Source organism: Lissotriton vulgaris, chromosome 3_1, assembly GCF_964263255.1.
Source record: "Lissotriton vulgaris chromosome 3_1, aLisVul1.2, whole genome shotgun sequence".
NCBI lineage: Eukaryota > Metazoa > Chordata > Amphibia > Caudata > Salamandridae > Lissotriton > Lissotriton vulgaris.
This window is the reverse complement of record NC_141689.1, coordinates 255192993-255209463: the sequence shown is the minus strand read 5'-3', so window position 1 is coordinate 255209463 and position 16471 is coordinate 255192993. Positions and strand designations below refer to the sequence as shown.

The following is a 16471-nucleotide window of genomic DNA, read 5'->3' as shown; positions in this document are numbered from 1 at the left end:
TAAAAGGTGTGGTATGGTATTTTTAGATTTTTGCAGAATGTTTTGTGACGCTGTATTAACATGTTGTGCTTTAACCCCCGTGGACATGGATTCTCATGGTCAGATGATGACTAAACCAATTAAAGATTTTGAAGCTTGAAGAGTTATAGTAGAAATAGTTATTAAACAGCTTCTTCTGGGGCCTGCATGTACAAAGGACACACCAACAGCATGAACCATTTCTAATTAGGAGTAATGGAGAATAGTCTCATCTTAATTACGCTAAAATGAAGACGAATATTTTGGGTGGCATTACTGCAGAAATGACCCTATTCATCTGAGTCACTGTCTAAACACAGTAAGCAAATCATTTGTTAATTGTGTGTGGAGGTAGACCAAACATTACCCCCTCACAAAGTAGTCTGAAGCCATAGCTTTCAGTCGTCTAGTTGAGATCTTGAAACCCATGGTAATACTCGAAGGCTACTGCTATAAAATTCACACAGGACTCCCAAAACAGGGCTGGCAGCAATGTCACACCTATGTAGCCAGACTGCGCCCTAATTAAAACAGCCCGTTAGGCGAACCCAGCCTTAAATGTTCTCCTGTCACTCTCAGCGGAATCTATGATTAAATTCAATGTCCTTTCTACTATACATGACTACATGTGCGGCGACTCATTTGCATGCGGAAATGGTCTCTGCCAACTGTAATCCAAAAGTCATATGTTTGTCAAATACATTAGAATTATTTAACCACCCTTCGAGCAGCAAATTTACTGGCCATTAGGCTCTGAAATGCTACCACTCAACCTTGGAAAGAGGCGATCGCCATCCCCTTAAAAAAAGAAACTGAATGTTAGCATGAGCCAACTGGAAAATTTACGTCCAGTCACACTGCTGCCTTACTTTGCCAAAATAGCAGAGAAGCTGGTTAACACGCAATTGACAGCTTACATCAATAAACATAACCTACTTCACCCCACTCAATCGGGTTTTCGTGCTACATATTCTATTGAATCGGCACTGCTATCTACAGAAATCATGCGCAAACACGTAGATGAGGGACAGATGGTTGCCGTAGTCCTATTAGACCTCAGTGCCGCATTTGACACTGTTGCCCATCATACTCTACTTCAGCGCCTTAGGAAAGGAGGTATGGCTGGCTGAGCCATGGAATGGTTAAGGTCCTCCCTACACGACCACAGCTTCCAGGTGTCACAGGAACCTTTTTTTCTCCAAAAGTATCAAGCTGGACCAAGGGGTCCCACAGGGCTCCACAATTAGCCCCACCCTCTTTAATCTCTACATTACCCCCCTGGCAGAGATTATTGGGAAATTTGGCGTCCGTGTTGTGTCATACGCTGATGACACTCAATTGGTGGTGACCCTAACACAAGATTATGATAAGGCAGCCATCAATTTCTCAACGTGCCTACAAGAACTGGCGTCATGGATGGCTTATAACTGCCTTAAACGTAATGGCAATAAAACAGAGGTACTAGTGGTAGGCAAAGCACCCTCGATTTGGTCCTCAGCATGGTGGCTTCGGACGTTGGGACCGACCCCTCCCCCTAGTTATCCGATAGAGAACCTGGGGATGTGTTTGGATACCAAACTATCCTTTGAAAATCACACCAGGCGGGTGGCGGTAAGATGTTTCGGGGTTCTGCGAGGACTCCAGCAGACCTTAGATGTACTCCCTGTCACAGCGAGGAAAACTATGGTCCACGCCCTGGTGACATCACACTTGGACTATGGGAATGCCCTCTACTTATGAGCAAATATCAAATGTGTACAGAGACTCCAATGCATTCAGAATGCTGTAGCTCGTCTCGTTCTAATGCTTCCTAGGAGAGCTCCCTCTAACAAGGCCCTGGCTTCCCTTCACTGGCTACCGGTTAGGGAACAAATTCTTTTTAAAGCTTTGTGTGTCAGCCACCTCATCCTACAGAGGAAAGAGCACACCTATCTGCATGACCTACTTACCCCGTACACTCCTACCCGCTGATTGAGATCAAGTGGGACGGGGCAGGTTAGCATTCCGACCATCAGAAGAGCAAAGGTGGGAGGTCGTTCCTACCGCTTTATAGCAGCCAAACACTGGAATAAACTCCCCATAGGGCTCCAGCTGGAGTCTTCAGAGACAATTTTCCGGAGAAAGCTTAAGACCTGGCTTTTTCCATCTGAAAGCCCCCGTCTAATCTTTATTTGTTTTCACCTCACTGCCCGGAACCTGGTCTTTTCTGCCGCAGCATGGGGACACACTAGCTAGTGCAGCCATGCGCTTTATAAACTTGTTTACTATTATTATTATAATAGTAGAACTAATCCACCAGATTTTCAAAAAACATACACAAATCTAACTGTTTAAGCAAACCTTCGAAAAAAGGCCTGAAATAGAACTGAGTAATTCATTGCCATGGATTAGGAGACACCACCTGCCTCACCCACTTGTCTGATTAACTATTTCTGAAAGCTTCTGGCACATAGAACAAAAAGATGTTCACTCTTTGCAAACTATCATAAAGAGTTAAACCAAGATACTAGGTACCCCTCCCTCTGTCCTACCCCACTGAGGCCATAAGGAAAAAAAAGCTGAGCGAGTGAGGATCCAGTGCATGGACAGAAGAAGTACCCCCATCAAGGAGGAAGCAGAGTATGATCCGCCAGCCAGCCTACGAGCAGCCCTGCGACTTCCTGATGGGGCAGGAAATTGTGCGGGAGAACCAAAGAGTCAACTGCCCCCAACACCAAAGCCCTTCAGTGGGGGGGAAAGGAAGGGGCCAGTGCATTGGTGGAGGCATCTGGAACAGGTAAGCCAATGTCACTGCAGAGGAAGTGAGAAAAGATGGTGCCACCAAGGTGCTCCATGTCATACGGAGACAGAAGTGAACACTACAACCAAACCTGGAGGAGGCAAGTACAGACTGAGCTGGTAACTAGGTATGACGGTTACAGCTTAAGGGCAGGCTTGCCAACATGGAAAAGGCAGTGAACACAGAGCTCATGTCGCAAACCAGATGCCACCAACTGCTAGCAGGCTGAGGGGGGAGCATGGGGGTGGATGTCACAGACTAAGAACTGGCCACGATACCAGATTATTGAGAAGGCATGGCATACCAACACCTTGCTTCTGGTGGAGTACTGTATATGTCTTACCCCTCTTCATCCAAAGTAAAGCATCCCTGTTTGTACTATGCTAGTCCACCATGGATCCCGCACCGCTGAACTTCTTAAGATGGACCATTCTAGTCCCAGAGTGAATGAACGCCTGATTTTTACACGTAGCTTGAATTGGAAGGATGTGCAAAAATACAAGTGCACGTTTTAAATCCAAACTTTAGTGCTATAAGCCAACAATTAAGATAATTCACAGAAATGCAAAGTGTGCGAAAGTGGACTATGAACACCGACCCAATGTAGACTTAAAAACACCATTAAAGGTGTTCACGATGTGGCGCTCATAAGAAAAACATGACAGCAGCTTTCTGACAATCTGTCTCGGCCATAAGCTAAAAATAACAAATCCAGGTAGTGCCAGGCAGGGTGAGAGATGCATGTAGGATGTAGGTTAGAGCATTTGATGAGACCAGTCGTATGAATAGTACATGTGATTTTGTGTGTAACTGCCACTGGCTTTAGAACATTATACAGAAAAAGTGATGTCACTAGACTTCGGGGATAAAGAAGCTGTGTGGAAGACTACCGCCTTTTTCTTTACAGACATTTGATAATCAGCAAATATCAATAGCATTTAGCATCAATTAAAAGAATAACATGCACTATTCTAGAGTAGAGTAGCTCATGAAATATTACCTGAACCAACAAGCCATATTTATCAAACATCCAGATCTTCTTGCGTGCCTCTTCTGCAGACAAACCTTTTTCCATCATGGACATGACTATGAGGTTTGCAATTCCAAGAGCAGCCTGTGATGAAAAAAGCACATTGAATTTGTGAGGCTGCAGCAAGAACACTACAAAAATTAGAGATAACTTACCGAAAAACTCATCTATCTGCTGTGCTGCCATTTTTAAAATGTACCACCCACAAACTCATAGCTGTAAAAGTACCACAATGCGCAACCTCCAGACAACTCTAAAACTAGAATTACTCTAAACATCACATTCAACGACTCACTCATTTTATGACACTGGATTCATTATCCACTGCCAGGCAACCCTCTACCTTATGATTCCAGTGAGATTTTATTTCTTTAAAAGGTTTCTTCGAAATGTAAACAAAATCCAATAACATGCACTTCACATCATATATTTTGCCGAAACCTTTTAAAATATTTAAATGCAAATCATGCAATTAATGTAAAAGGGACAGCATATCCTTTCTTGTCGATAATCCCTCTCCTAAAAAAGTTTTTCAGGAACATTTGTAGGTTTCGAAGAAAATCTCCTAGATTGTTAAGACCACATGTTTTGAATCATTTTCAAAGGAGGCAAGCCTTTTATTGTATAGGTTCTGCTGCTCCTTCAATGGACCACATAGGGAGCTTACAGAATCTTAAGTTTATATAACATTAAGAGACATAAAAACATGCACAACCGTGGACACTTATTGCAGCTGTTTCCAGTACAGCTGTTAACATTGTCCAGTTTTTACAGTAGCCCCCAGTTGATATTAAAGTCAGCCTGCCATTTTTCCTACTATAGTTTTCATAGCTGTTTCAGTGCTGCTCTACACATTTTGTGGGCTTTGAATTTGCCCAGAGAAAGACAAAGCATGTAAGTATATTTTGTGGGCAAAGTTTTTAGCAAGTAAAAAATATATTTTTCCTACCTTCAAATCATTCAACAAAAACCTTTTCTGAGGAAAGGAATGCTGATGGGCGAGCCAAGAGAAATCCTCTTTTTTGTTAACTCTGCTTCTAACCATCAATTATAGTAATAACAAATAACTACTTGATTAATTTAAGTTTGAGAAAGTCTTTGTTTTATCTGGTTTATGGAGCGCACTTATACCCAAAGGTGTCTTGGTGCTACTATTCTGAAAGCATGACAGCAATTACTGAAATGGATCTCTGGGGGATAGGATTCAACAGATATCCTAGCTATGAACTATTAATTTGGGAAAATCCAGTTTTTAAGGTCCTTCCTAAACTTTAACAGATTAGGTTGATTTCTTTTTGGTGTATTACCACAGACCTCATCAGACTTGAAATCAGTAGCAAGCAGGCGGTGGCAAGGTCAACGTGTGGAGCCAGATTTATGTACGGTAGATACAGTGGCAGTCCATTCTAACAGCAGGTTCTGTATTTGAACCCTAGAACACTCACCTCCCCTGCTCCAAAAAACAGGACATTATGTTCAGTGATGGGTTTCCCAATAACCTTCTGAGCTGCAAGAAGACCTGCTAAAGCCACAGATGCCGTTCCTGTAAATGAAAGCATGAACTGTAAATTCTGCACTTTATTTAACAGATCCTGAGTTTCATCTGCAATAACTGTTAATTCATAAAATTATAATTTTGCCTTGAATATCATCATTGAAGGTGCAATATTTCTCTCTGTACTTTCTCAAAAACCTGAAAGCATTATGGTTTCCAAAGTCTTCAAACTGGATCAGAGTGTTTTGGCCATACCTATAAAACAAAGGAAACACCATGTATGAAACCCCAAAAAAGCTTAATGAGGACACATGCAAAAAACCTAAAGAGGACACATACAAATTTGAAAACACAGTATTGGACGTGTCTTCATGTTTTATAAATATTGATTAGGTAGTACCTTTCCTTTTTAAACTCTCTTTTAAAACTCAGGTAGTCATTGGGATGTAGACAGAAACAGTGAAAAGACAGATCTCATATTTTCTGATGCCAAACATGAGCAGCTCATCCAGCCTTTATTTATTTGCATTCTGACACTTGTAGTCCTGACACTGACCAACCTGAGAGCTTCAAATCATTGCCAGGTCAGACTGCAACAGCTCCTCCCAGCCCTCATTATCTGTCCTCAAATGTATATTTGTTATTTTATAGTTTTGAACATGCTTTGCCTTATTATTAAAAAGCTGTAAGAAGCAACGCGGTTTCAGTTTCAACATCAACATGATCAAAAGCAGAATCAGACAGAACAGTCCAGTCGCAAAGCTACATTAAACTATAGGCCAGTGTGTCACCAAGCAAAAAGGATCCGATATGAAGAAAAGCAAAACAGGCAAGATTTTTAAAAACTTGCACCTCACATTCATCTGATAAACTAAGTGATCGAGCACACACCTTTATAAAACTCTGGATACTTCATAAGATACCACTCATCCTACAGATCAGCCGTCTAGTAGAAGTGACGGAACTGTGATAATGCAGATACTGGACTATCTTAATGTAGTCAACAAAGTATCCCCGAAGCTCTTAGGCAAATGTGAAGTACAAATCGAAAGCCGGCAGTCTAAACCTACAACTAAAAAGTTCAGATCACACATGGTCTGGCCTGAAATCCATGAATTTGGTACCAGTGAACGCTAGAATTACACTGAAGCCCTCTGCACATCTACAAATAGTTAAGCTATCTTTGGAAGCTGGTCCCCCACAACTGACCAACCAAGTCCCAAATGCTCATTGAAGGAGCACTTTTACACCCCATCAAGTACAGATTAAGCATTACGTGCAAGGGGGCAGGAGCCACAGACTAGATGTAATGAGACCCTGGAGCACTCGCATATCAATCCTGAATACAGAACACCCCAGTCAGAAAACTACTGAAAATGACTGTTTTTACAAGCCGACGACTAAAAATGGTGACTGAAGTCACAATGTTGTAAAGCACAACAATGACAATAAAGCGTTGCACTAAGTCACAGTCCTCCCATCACCGAACAAAGGCCGAACATCCAATACCAAATTGAGCTCTAAACCGGATCTAACCAGAATTCTTGAAACTGCTTGAGGTGGTTCTCAGCCTGGACCAGGGGTAGTACCTGCTGCCTTATGTCACTCTTTGCTTCCCACGGTACTGCCCTGGTTACTGTTGTCTTTGGAGCCTGAAAGCAAATGCAGGAGTTGAAAGCCAACATGAATATAAATGTATTTTTTATTCACTGTAGTTTTCCCTACTTGTCATTCCACCAGCCTCTCTCTGTAATAAAACAGGAGGCTCCTGAGGGGCCAATGAGGAAGCAAGGTGTCAATTTCTGTGATGCCATAATTTAGTAAAAGTCTGTGTCATGTCACTATTGTTACCTCTGGCACTTTACGTCAATTTCTCTCAGTTATCTACAGTAGAAGCACAATAAGGTATGCTGGGAAATGCTTTCAGTATGCAATATGCACTTTTTGGGCCTCCTTGCAATATGCACTTTTTGGGCCTCCTTAAAAATATTACTTTACTTAAAATAGAGTCGGTTGTTCACTAACCTTTCTAGCTAAACTAATTGCTGGCTAAACACCAAAACATGCCTTACAAGTTCTATTTCCCCTTCAGAGGCTAACCGTCTCCTTTGGTGTCTATTAAATAAAGAAATTCATGCAATAAGACTGAATATATAGCACTGTTATCACAATAGATTACCTGTTTATCATCACCGGCTTTACTATAAAAGCATCAGAATATATTTTGTTGTGACTATCTTCAAGCAATGAAATCTCATTATGGCGGATGACGGAAAATATAACCAAGTATTAAAGCTTACCGTAAGTTGACTATTCTTTTACCTGTCAGTAATGGCATCCATAAACTCATCAATGAGGTCATCATACTGCTGGGTGCGATCCCTCTTCTGGTACAGACCCATATAAAATGGATCTTTTAATAATGCCTGCAAAGTGAACCAACATCATCATGGAACCTAGGCATGATCAAAGGGAACCACAGAATCATGTTTATTTCATTGCAGGTCTTTATCTGAATTGAAGTATCTACTCTTAATGTTGTCTGATTTTGAAACTTCACTGGGTGACCACCATCCAGTTTACCATAATATGAATAACTAGGCTATAGTGAGCTCAAGCAACAATTGGAGTCTCTGCAAAAGGGTATTTAAATGTAAAACATTCTTCTAAATGTTATTTGTTTCCAACTGTATATCCTTGGCCCAGTTCTGATGTGTATGCTGGTTACCCCTCAAGTGTCCCATCCCTTCAGGATGAAAATCTAGAACTTTAAAACTAGCTCTGCCAGCAACGATTTACATTACTGTCATTATTGCAGTGTCCCGACTGAGCCGTGGTTGCACCTACTCTGTTCAATACTCACAATACGAAACAAAAAATAATGCATGTTACTTCTCAGGCTACTTGAGGTCCTTCGGATGCTCCTTCCTTCCCGTCTGAAACCCTGCTTCGCTTAGGGGAAAACTGGCCTGAATTTGTAAAAATCCCTTATGCTCAGGGGCCACCCCTTAACCCACCCACTTGTGATTAATAGGTAGAAGGGTACAATAAGGGTACAGAAGAAGTATGGTAGGGTCAGGAGTGAGGATGAGTGAAGGAGTGGAGGAGGGATATATACAAGAATTATTACAACAACAAAAAAAACTGAACGTACTTGTACCTAATATGCTCCCTATCTAGCTATTCGCCTACGTATATAAGTTGACCTGGAGACAAAGAAAGAGAAACACAGCTGAACTGTGTGGCAAAGGTCCAGGGAAATAAGAAGTAACAAGAAGCAAAGGGTGAGGAGGTGTGGAGATTCAACACTGGTGCTGAAGTATGGGTTTTTTAGTAAGCTGCAGAGAGCTGGATACCGGATCAAGCAGGTCACTGTGAAGACCAAGGTACTCGTTGAGGCCAACACAAAAAGAGACTGAAGGTGACACACTTGGCCTTAGCAAGGATTTCTATGGATGCAATCTGTTTACAGATGTGGCCACTGAAGGCCTAGCTAGGCAGTTTAGGTACAGCCTGCTTAAAATCCCCAGTAATCCTGTGCACTCAACTTAAGTTCCTTAGAGTTCTGTTAGAGACAAAGTAGGAGCAGCATGCTCCAACAGCCAATTGGATTCCATCTAACAGCTTCTTAAAAAGGGTACCCAAAATGTGAAACTCAGTTCAGTTACTGTGATCCCCATTTGTCTATGTATATTTTGGTCTCAAAATGGTCCATCAGTTCCCAAATTGGAGAAATAGGATCACAATAGGAGGGGAGACTATTGGACCAATGAATGGATTGGGCTATTCACAGTGGGTACTCGGATCATATCTGGTTCATCTGCAAACACAAATGCCACATGCTTAAATCACATACTTGTGGCAAACTTTCATCTGACACACAAAAGGAGATGGAAGGAATGCTTGCAATTTGTCTAATAAGTGTCAATCGCTCGGGGAAGCACCTCAACCCATAATTGTTTTCCTTACCATACCACCTCAGTTTGGTCTCAGCCATTTGCAAATCAGCTTTCATCCTGCTCCTCATGGTAACAGTCCAGCCCGAACGGACAGGTCAGGCCCTCACCAAACCAAGCAATCTAGAGCATGTTTCGCCCTGAAAAGGGCTCATCAGCCAGGTATAGCTTGGCTCCAGTGGCACAGTGAGCACAGTTCCCATGTTTGGGCATACCCTTACCACCTTAAGTAAGAGGATAATTAAACACAAATCTACTTGGGAGACTTTAACCTTCATTGGCCAAATCCTAATGACCAAGCTGTAGCATGCTTTAACTTTTTCCTGAAGGATCACGATTTGGTTCAACATTGCGACCAACCTACCCATAATAAGGTAGAAATTCTAGACCTCATCATTTTCACCGGTCAGTCTATAACTTTGAACTCCATCATACCTTGCGATTGGTCTGATCATCACGTCATTTCCTTCCATATCAACTTTGAGGTATCTCAGATTAAACCTAGCAACCCGCTGTAAGCGGGAGCTCTCTCTCCAAAGAGACTTAGCCGAAGTACAGGCACTTACAGATTTCTACAACTCGTCTATCTCCAACATCATGGATGATATTGCGCCACTCCAGCAAAAAATGCACCCTTAAAAATATCTAAGCCTTGGTTCAAAAGCAACCTAAATGCAGAGCGTCACAATCTTAGGGCCTTAGAGTGCTCCTGGAGATCCACTCCTTCAACGGTCCATCTAAAAAACCTTAGATCAGCTAGAAGCTCGTATAACAAACAAATCAAGACAGCCAAGGCAGAATATTTCAGATCCCAACTAAACCAAAGCGGCCAATCGACCCAAAAAATTGTTCGAATTGGTTAAACAACAATCTGTCATAGCCCCCAACCGATCAGATCCTGATGTCAATCCTTCCTCATGTTTTGACTTGGCTGACTTTTTTAATGAGAAATCCAGACTTATTAACATTGATCTAGAAACCAGGAGGTCTCTTAACATCCAAAGGACCCGCACCCTCCCTGGCCAAACCAGATAAGGCTGCTCCTCTTAGCAGAGGTATCAAGCACAACGCTTCCTGGGACACCCTCACCATCCTGAACGAAAAAGAAATCCATAAGGTCCTTCAGAGTATCAACCCATCTAATCACTTCAATGACCCTTTACCTCCCACCATCTTCAAAGCAATTAAAGATTCTATCTCCCCCATCTGGACAAAGATCGTAATTGCCTCTCTTTCACAGGGAACGATCCCAGAGTGTCTAAAAGAGGCCCAGGTAACACCTATTCTAAAAAAACCTACAGCAGACAGTACAGATCTTAACAACTTCCGCCTCATCTCCAGCATCCCCACTCTAGCCAAACTCTTGGAAAAATGCGTCCAATCTCAATTATGCACACACATCGAAAACTTCAATCTCCTGGACCAACACCAATCGGGCTTTCGTAGTGGGCACAGCACTGAATCGTCTCTCACTCATGTCATGGATGACATCCTAATAATGCTTGACAAAAATTAATCTTGTCTCCTTATCCTACTCGACCTCTCCTCTGCCTTTGACACTGTCAATCACGACAACCTCCTAGAAATTCTGGAGCAAAGGATGGGCCTCTCTGGGCAGGTGCTGCAATGGTTTTCGTCCTTCCTCCAGCACAGATCCCAAAGAGTTAAGGCAAACCACTCTCTCTGCCACCCATCCCAAGTCACCATGGGGTTCCACAAGGATCCTCCTTATCTCCCATTCTCTTCAATTTGTTTCTTGAACCATTAGCTGATGTACTAAAATCCTTGGACATTCGATTCCATATGTATGCAGACGACACCCAACTCTACCTGAAAATCTCCTCCCCTGACATCACTTCACTCAATTCCACCCTATTGACTACTCAAATTTGGCTAACTGAGAACCACCTCCTGCTAAACGCCACCAAAACCGAATTCCTCCTCATCTCTCCCCCGAAACACACTCATAACATTGACCTCTGGATGAACCAACTTACAGCCTTCAACTGCTCCCCCCGTATCAGCCAAATCGCTCGGAATCACATTGGACAAACACCTGAATATGAAGACCCACATCAGCAACGTAAGCAAGGGAGCTAACCACCTTCTGAGAACTCTCAGGAACCTCAAACCTTTCTTACGTCAAGCAGACTTCAAGCAGATGGTCCAAGCCCTGGTACAACCAAGGCTTGACTATGGCAGTGCTACGTTATGCGGCCTCCCCTAATACACTTTGGCTCCACTAAAGGCTTCATTAAACGCTGCGGCCAGACTGATTACAGGCACCACGCGAAATGCCCACATCTCCCCGGTACTAAAATCTCTAAACTGGCTGCCCTACGAAGCTAGAATTCAACTAAAGATTGCATGCTTATCGCACAAAGCCCTCCACTTCAAAACCCCCAATTACCTGGCGCAAAAGTTAAAACTATCCGGAGGGGGAGACCGTCTAGGAGTGCTAATTCCTTCCTCCTGAAACCCCAGATCTTCCGCAAAAAGAGAACTTGTCAACCAGCGTTCTCGGGCTCTGCCCCAAAAATATGGAACTCTCTTCCACCGGAAATCCGGAGAATCTCCTCCAAGGTTGCTTTCAAACTGGAAGCAAAAACATTCCTCATGAACAAATTCCTACCTTCATAAGAAGAGCGATGGTCAGCTCTTAGCACATTGGACACACTCCAAGAGTGGATGTCACCCCTGTATTTTTCTATTGTATTTGCTCCACTTGCCTTTATGCTCCCAATGACTATATTGGTCCTTTCCTGTGAACTATTTTGGAATTTTCTATGTATATTCCCTATTTATTCGTACTGACGTTACCTCATTCCCTCAATTTGTGAAGCGCTTGGATATCCTTTGGGATCAAGTTCGTGCTATATAAAACTTTATAAATAAAATAAAATAAATAAATACATAAATATGGTCAAATTGGACTGGCTGCAAATTGAAATGGACAAACCAGAGCTAATCTATACAGCTCACAAAGATTTAACCTCACTATGAATACTGTGAGACACTCAAGTGGTCTACAGTCTGGGGTTTGTTTTGTGAACTTTGACACTCAGGGCATTGCTCTATGTAACTAAGCCCATGTGGTAGATGCTGGAATTTTGGTTTACAAGAAGAAAGAAAACAAACATTGGCATTTGCATGAGATTTAAGATGTCACCTAAATATAAGCATTCTTTAGGACTCCGGATTACTGAAACTGTTGCCTCTAACTCTACATTGAGCAAAACATCGTAATCTAAGCCATACAGAAGTATGGTACAATCAGAATCCATCACCCTGTCCCTTTCTTCAAGAGACAGCGCAATTGAATCCAATTAACATTATCATTTTCTCACACTAAAAGTGTCAGAGGATGGCTTACCTGACGGATTCTGATGTTCAGAATCCAAGTACACTTACTCCCTCAGATGGCAATTACATAATTTTAGGGCTAGAGCAGACATCCTTTGGAAAAATGCTGGCAAGCGCAAAACCATCATTTTGTAGGTATTTTTACGCCTAATTTTGGTAGCTAAAAATTGTAAAAAATGAGGAAATTGGGTACAAAATTACACATGAAAAATTTGCAGTTTAACTTCAACTGCAAGAAGGTAGAATGTTCACCAGTGGAAAATCTGCTGGTTTGGGGATAGTCATACGGATGTCGACTCAAACAAACTGTAGGGGTAGTGCCCGTAAAATCACGCACCCACTATACTCAATTAAATCAAAGGACTTATCCCTTGTATAACCCGTATTCACCCCAAGAGACTTTTTATTCAAAAAGTGCTACAATCATTTAAAGAGACCTCTATTAGTTGCCGGACGCCAGTGAAGGTCAACATGGCTCTGCATGATCCAGGGTATGGAGGTTGCAGGTGACGTACTAGTGGTACTAATGGAGAAGCAACCGGGAGAAGATGCTACCATAGTTAGATGTCCATGGTTATGAATATGCACAGAAAATTGCACTTTTCATATATGCAAGTACATAAACCGAAGTATTTGTGTGAATCCTTAAGAAGTTGTATATGTATACAAATTTTAATGATACATCTATGACACGAGTCTGTGGGCTTACATGAAATGTATGCACATTTAAGTGGAGAGATATTCAGGCACTAATGATCCTAGTCAGATAGTATTTCTCTAGGGTCCATATTGCACCAAAGCTGTAATTGTTTTAACAATTCATAGCTGGGAAAATAATTCTTGATGCTAGTTAATTTAGAATTTCTATAGTTCAACAGTAATATATATAACTCGTTTCTTTCAGAATGAAGGCACAATGTAGTGAAATGAATAACAACTATTTGCTTTATCTGGAATAGCTCATTTGTAGCTCTGTGAAATGATCTATGACGACATCCTGACTTATGCTGATACTGGGGTGTTAATACATGTTACTATATGGTAAACCATGGTAGCGGATAGCTGAAGTTTAACAATCTTATTTATTTCATTTATAAAGTTTTATATAGCGTGAACTAGACCCCAGAGGAGGTCAGAGCGCTTTACTCTGATTTACATACCACTTATATTTGCTACTATGACTTAAGAATGCACAGTATACCTTTTTTACGCATGGTGATATACCTCAGGAGATGGGTATGAATGGTTGTCAGAGATGCAGCTTAGATGCACAATTAAGAGAAGGGGGTAACACCAAAGCAGCTTCAGCACAAAGAACAACAGTTAAATCTGGAGGCACAAGTGATACGTAAATTGGAAACTATTCAAAACAGGCTTAGCAAGTGATACAGACAACTCGCTTTGATTCTGTACACTCTAATAAGAGGTCTCTGAAAGGCTGAGAGGTACTTTAAGGCCGTAGCATCCTCCTGTTTTGAAGAAATTAATTATAAGACAGCATCCAGGTGCACAGGATTTTATTCCTATTTTTTAAATAGGTTAAAGGTGGAAGCATAGCAGTCTCAATTCAAAACCCAGGTTGCTCTGTCATGACGTCTTAGTTGCTGTGCACACAATAACTGTTCAGCAGTTCCTTGATAGTTCATGCAAAAGGGGAGTGGGGTCCTTATCCCCATCACAAAGGGAGAGAGTGATGGATGAGGGGACAAGGGTGAGTTTAAGGAGCTGGGAGACTCCTCAGTTGAGTCTCTGGACACCTCAAGAAGATTGTCTGGGCTTACAAGGGTGTTATAAGGAAGCAAGCACTAAAGCCTGCAGAAACATCTACCTATTGTTCTTGTGTTGGGGCCAAGATTATTAGAAATACAAGTATAATAATTGAGGCTAACCGAGTTTATTCTTGTCGTTTTACAAATCGGAAAATCCAACATCTGTGCAGAGTACAAATAATCTACAGTCAAAGATCTAAAAGACTGGCTTGACAGACTGGTAGAGTAAAAATTAATACTCACTAGATTGTCAGTTCCCACATCGATACACACAGGAAGGCACTTCTGTGGGCGTATGCCAGCACACGCTGTATATAGGCAGAGTTTGCCTACAGGAATTCCCATTCCATACACTCCTAGGTCTCCAAGACCCAATATTCTTTCGCCGTCAGTTACCACAACAGCCTGAAAGAAACCAAGATTTTGTGAATATTCCAATCAGATGAACAAGAGGTTTGTGTTTCGCTTTGTTGTACATGCTTGCGGAAGGGATAAAGGAAGTCTCAAACACACCAGACCAAAAATGCAGAACAAGGAATCAAGCAATACACAGATGGAGTTGTAAGTTTACAAAACAAAAAGACACACAGCAGAAAAAGACTGGTCCATAAAGATTCCTTAAACAGAATCCACGGAAAAAACCTCAGAGGCCACTTTGTAACTCATGCATTATAAGAAGCATTTTTAGTGGTGTTTCCCCCCTCTCTAGCCAATTGTTTTGATGCCTCTAAGAATAGATTGATATACGTAGGACAGGCCATCATCTTACTCAGTACCTTACACAATAGCAGCAAACACAATATGTACACTGAATTTGGTTTTTAATATGTTATAAAATATTAATAGAACTTTACCTGTATACTATTTCAACACTTGGCATGTGCTCATCACAAAGTGATATAGCAACAGACATTGGATCTTTAGCAAGTAAGTAGAGGGGGCATGAGCAAAACAATTGTGATGTTATATACTAGGGGCATCGAGAGCAAAACATTCTAATTTTTCAAGCTTAATTCCCTTGTGTGTGGTTACATAAATAGTCAGGTGAGCTCTTTGTGGGCTCTTAGTGGGTACCTACTGGATCCTTCCTATTTGGAATTTCAAACAGGGCCAGGTCGGGTGTCTAAGTTTAAATATTGACTAAACATGGTATTATTCTTTCTGCTTGTCAGAGTCCCATGTCTAGTTTAATAGTATCTACAACCTCATTGCCAGGATCAGCAGGAGCACAGGTCCTCCCATTAACGATGAATCAGCACTTCTAGGTATAGTGGTCAGCAATTTTTGGCTTATTTTCTAACACCATTTGGATTACATCTGACATTAGATTTGTAAATTTAAGTTTCACAATACAGACAGATGCAGGTGGAAATCTGAGCTGTGCGAACACCTTTACACAGGTGATGAGCGAAGAACTGGTATCTGGGTACCTACTATGAAGTCACAGTGGTATCCACAAGTGTATGAGAAGAGGCTATCTGGACTTTCTAAACACACAGACGCATGCACACACATTGTCTCGCTCTCCGAACTTCTCTCTATTTCTTTGAGGCAAATGTGTTCTGACTAACTACAAGAGCCCAGTTAAAATGGTCCTTCTATCATCAGTTTTAAGAATTATATATTTTCAGAAAGGTTTAATGAAAACACGCCAGCAAAATCAGTTTGTTTTTCATTTGGTAGTTAACAAGTTTGTCTTGGCTACAAGGACTAAACTTGGAAATGCAAAGGGGAGACTATTGAGTCATAAGTAGAGTCAGGCTGACTGAAGCCAGCTTGCAGAGTTTGGCTTGGAGATGAAGTGACAACTCTTCGGTGCAGAGATGGTGTTAAAGTGGTTAAAGGCCAGGCTCTCTAGACCGCTTCACTACAGACAGGATGAACCCCATTCACGAGCTGGACACAAGATCTTTCTTCCTGAGCTAAAGTGGGCAAGAGGGCCCTCCATCTGGTTGCAAAGGGAGACTGAGTCTTCAGGTGTAAAATGTGCTGAAAGCAGCAGAGGGATCATTAAAGCTAACTGAGCATTTTGCATTTCAGACAATATTGAGGTTTTTTGTT

The 16471-nt window shown here is 41.7% G+C and overlaps 1 protein-coding gene across 2 annotated transcripts in view; it reads right to left on the bottom strand.

The window, feature by feature from the left end:
- The window catches only part of ME2 (malic enzyme 2), a 115333-nt gene that overhangs the window by 32110 nt on the left and 66752 nt on the right, over positions 1-16471 (bottom strand). For both annotated transcript variants that reach the window (XM_086960387.1, XM_086960388.1), the window contains exons 6-10: positions 14654-14815; positions 7645-7748; positions 5468-5577; positions 5273-5370; positions 3798-3911 (exon numbers count right to left, since the gene is read on the bottom strand). In XM_086960387.1, the coding sequence (XP_086816513.1) occupies positions 3798-3911; positions 5273-5370; positions 5468-5577; positions 7645-7748; positions 14654-14815 (588 nt within the window). The remainder of the gene's footprint in view (positions 1-3797; positions 3912-5272; positions 5371-5467; positions 5578-7644; positions 7749-14653; positions 14816-16471) is intronic.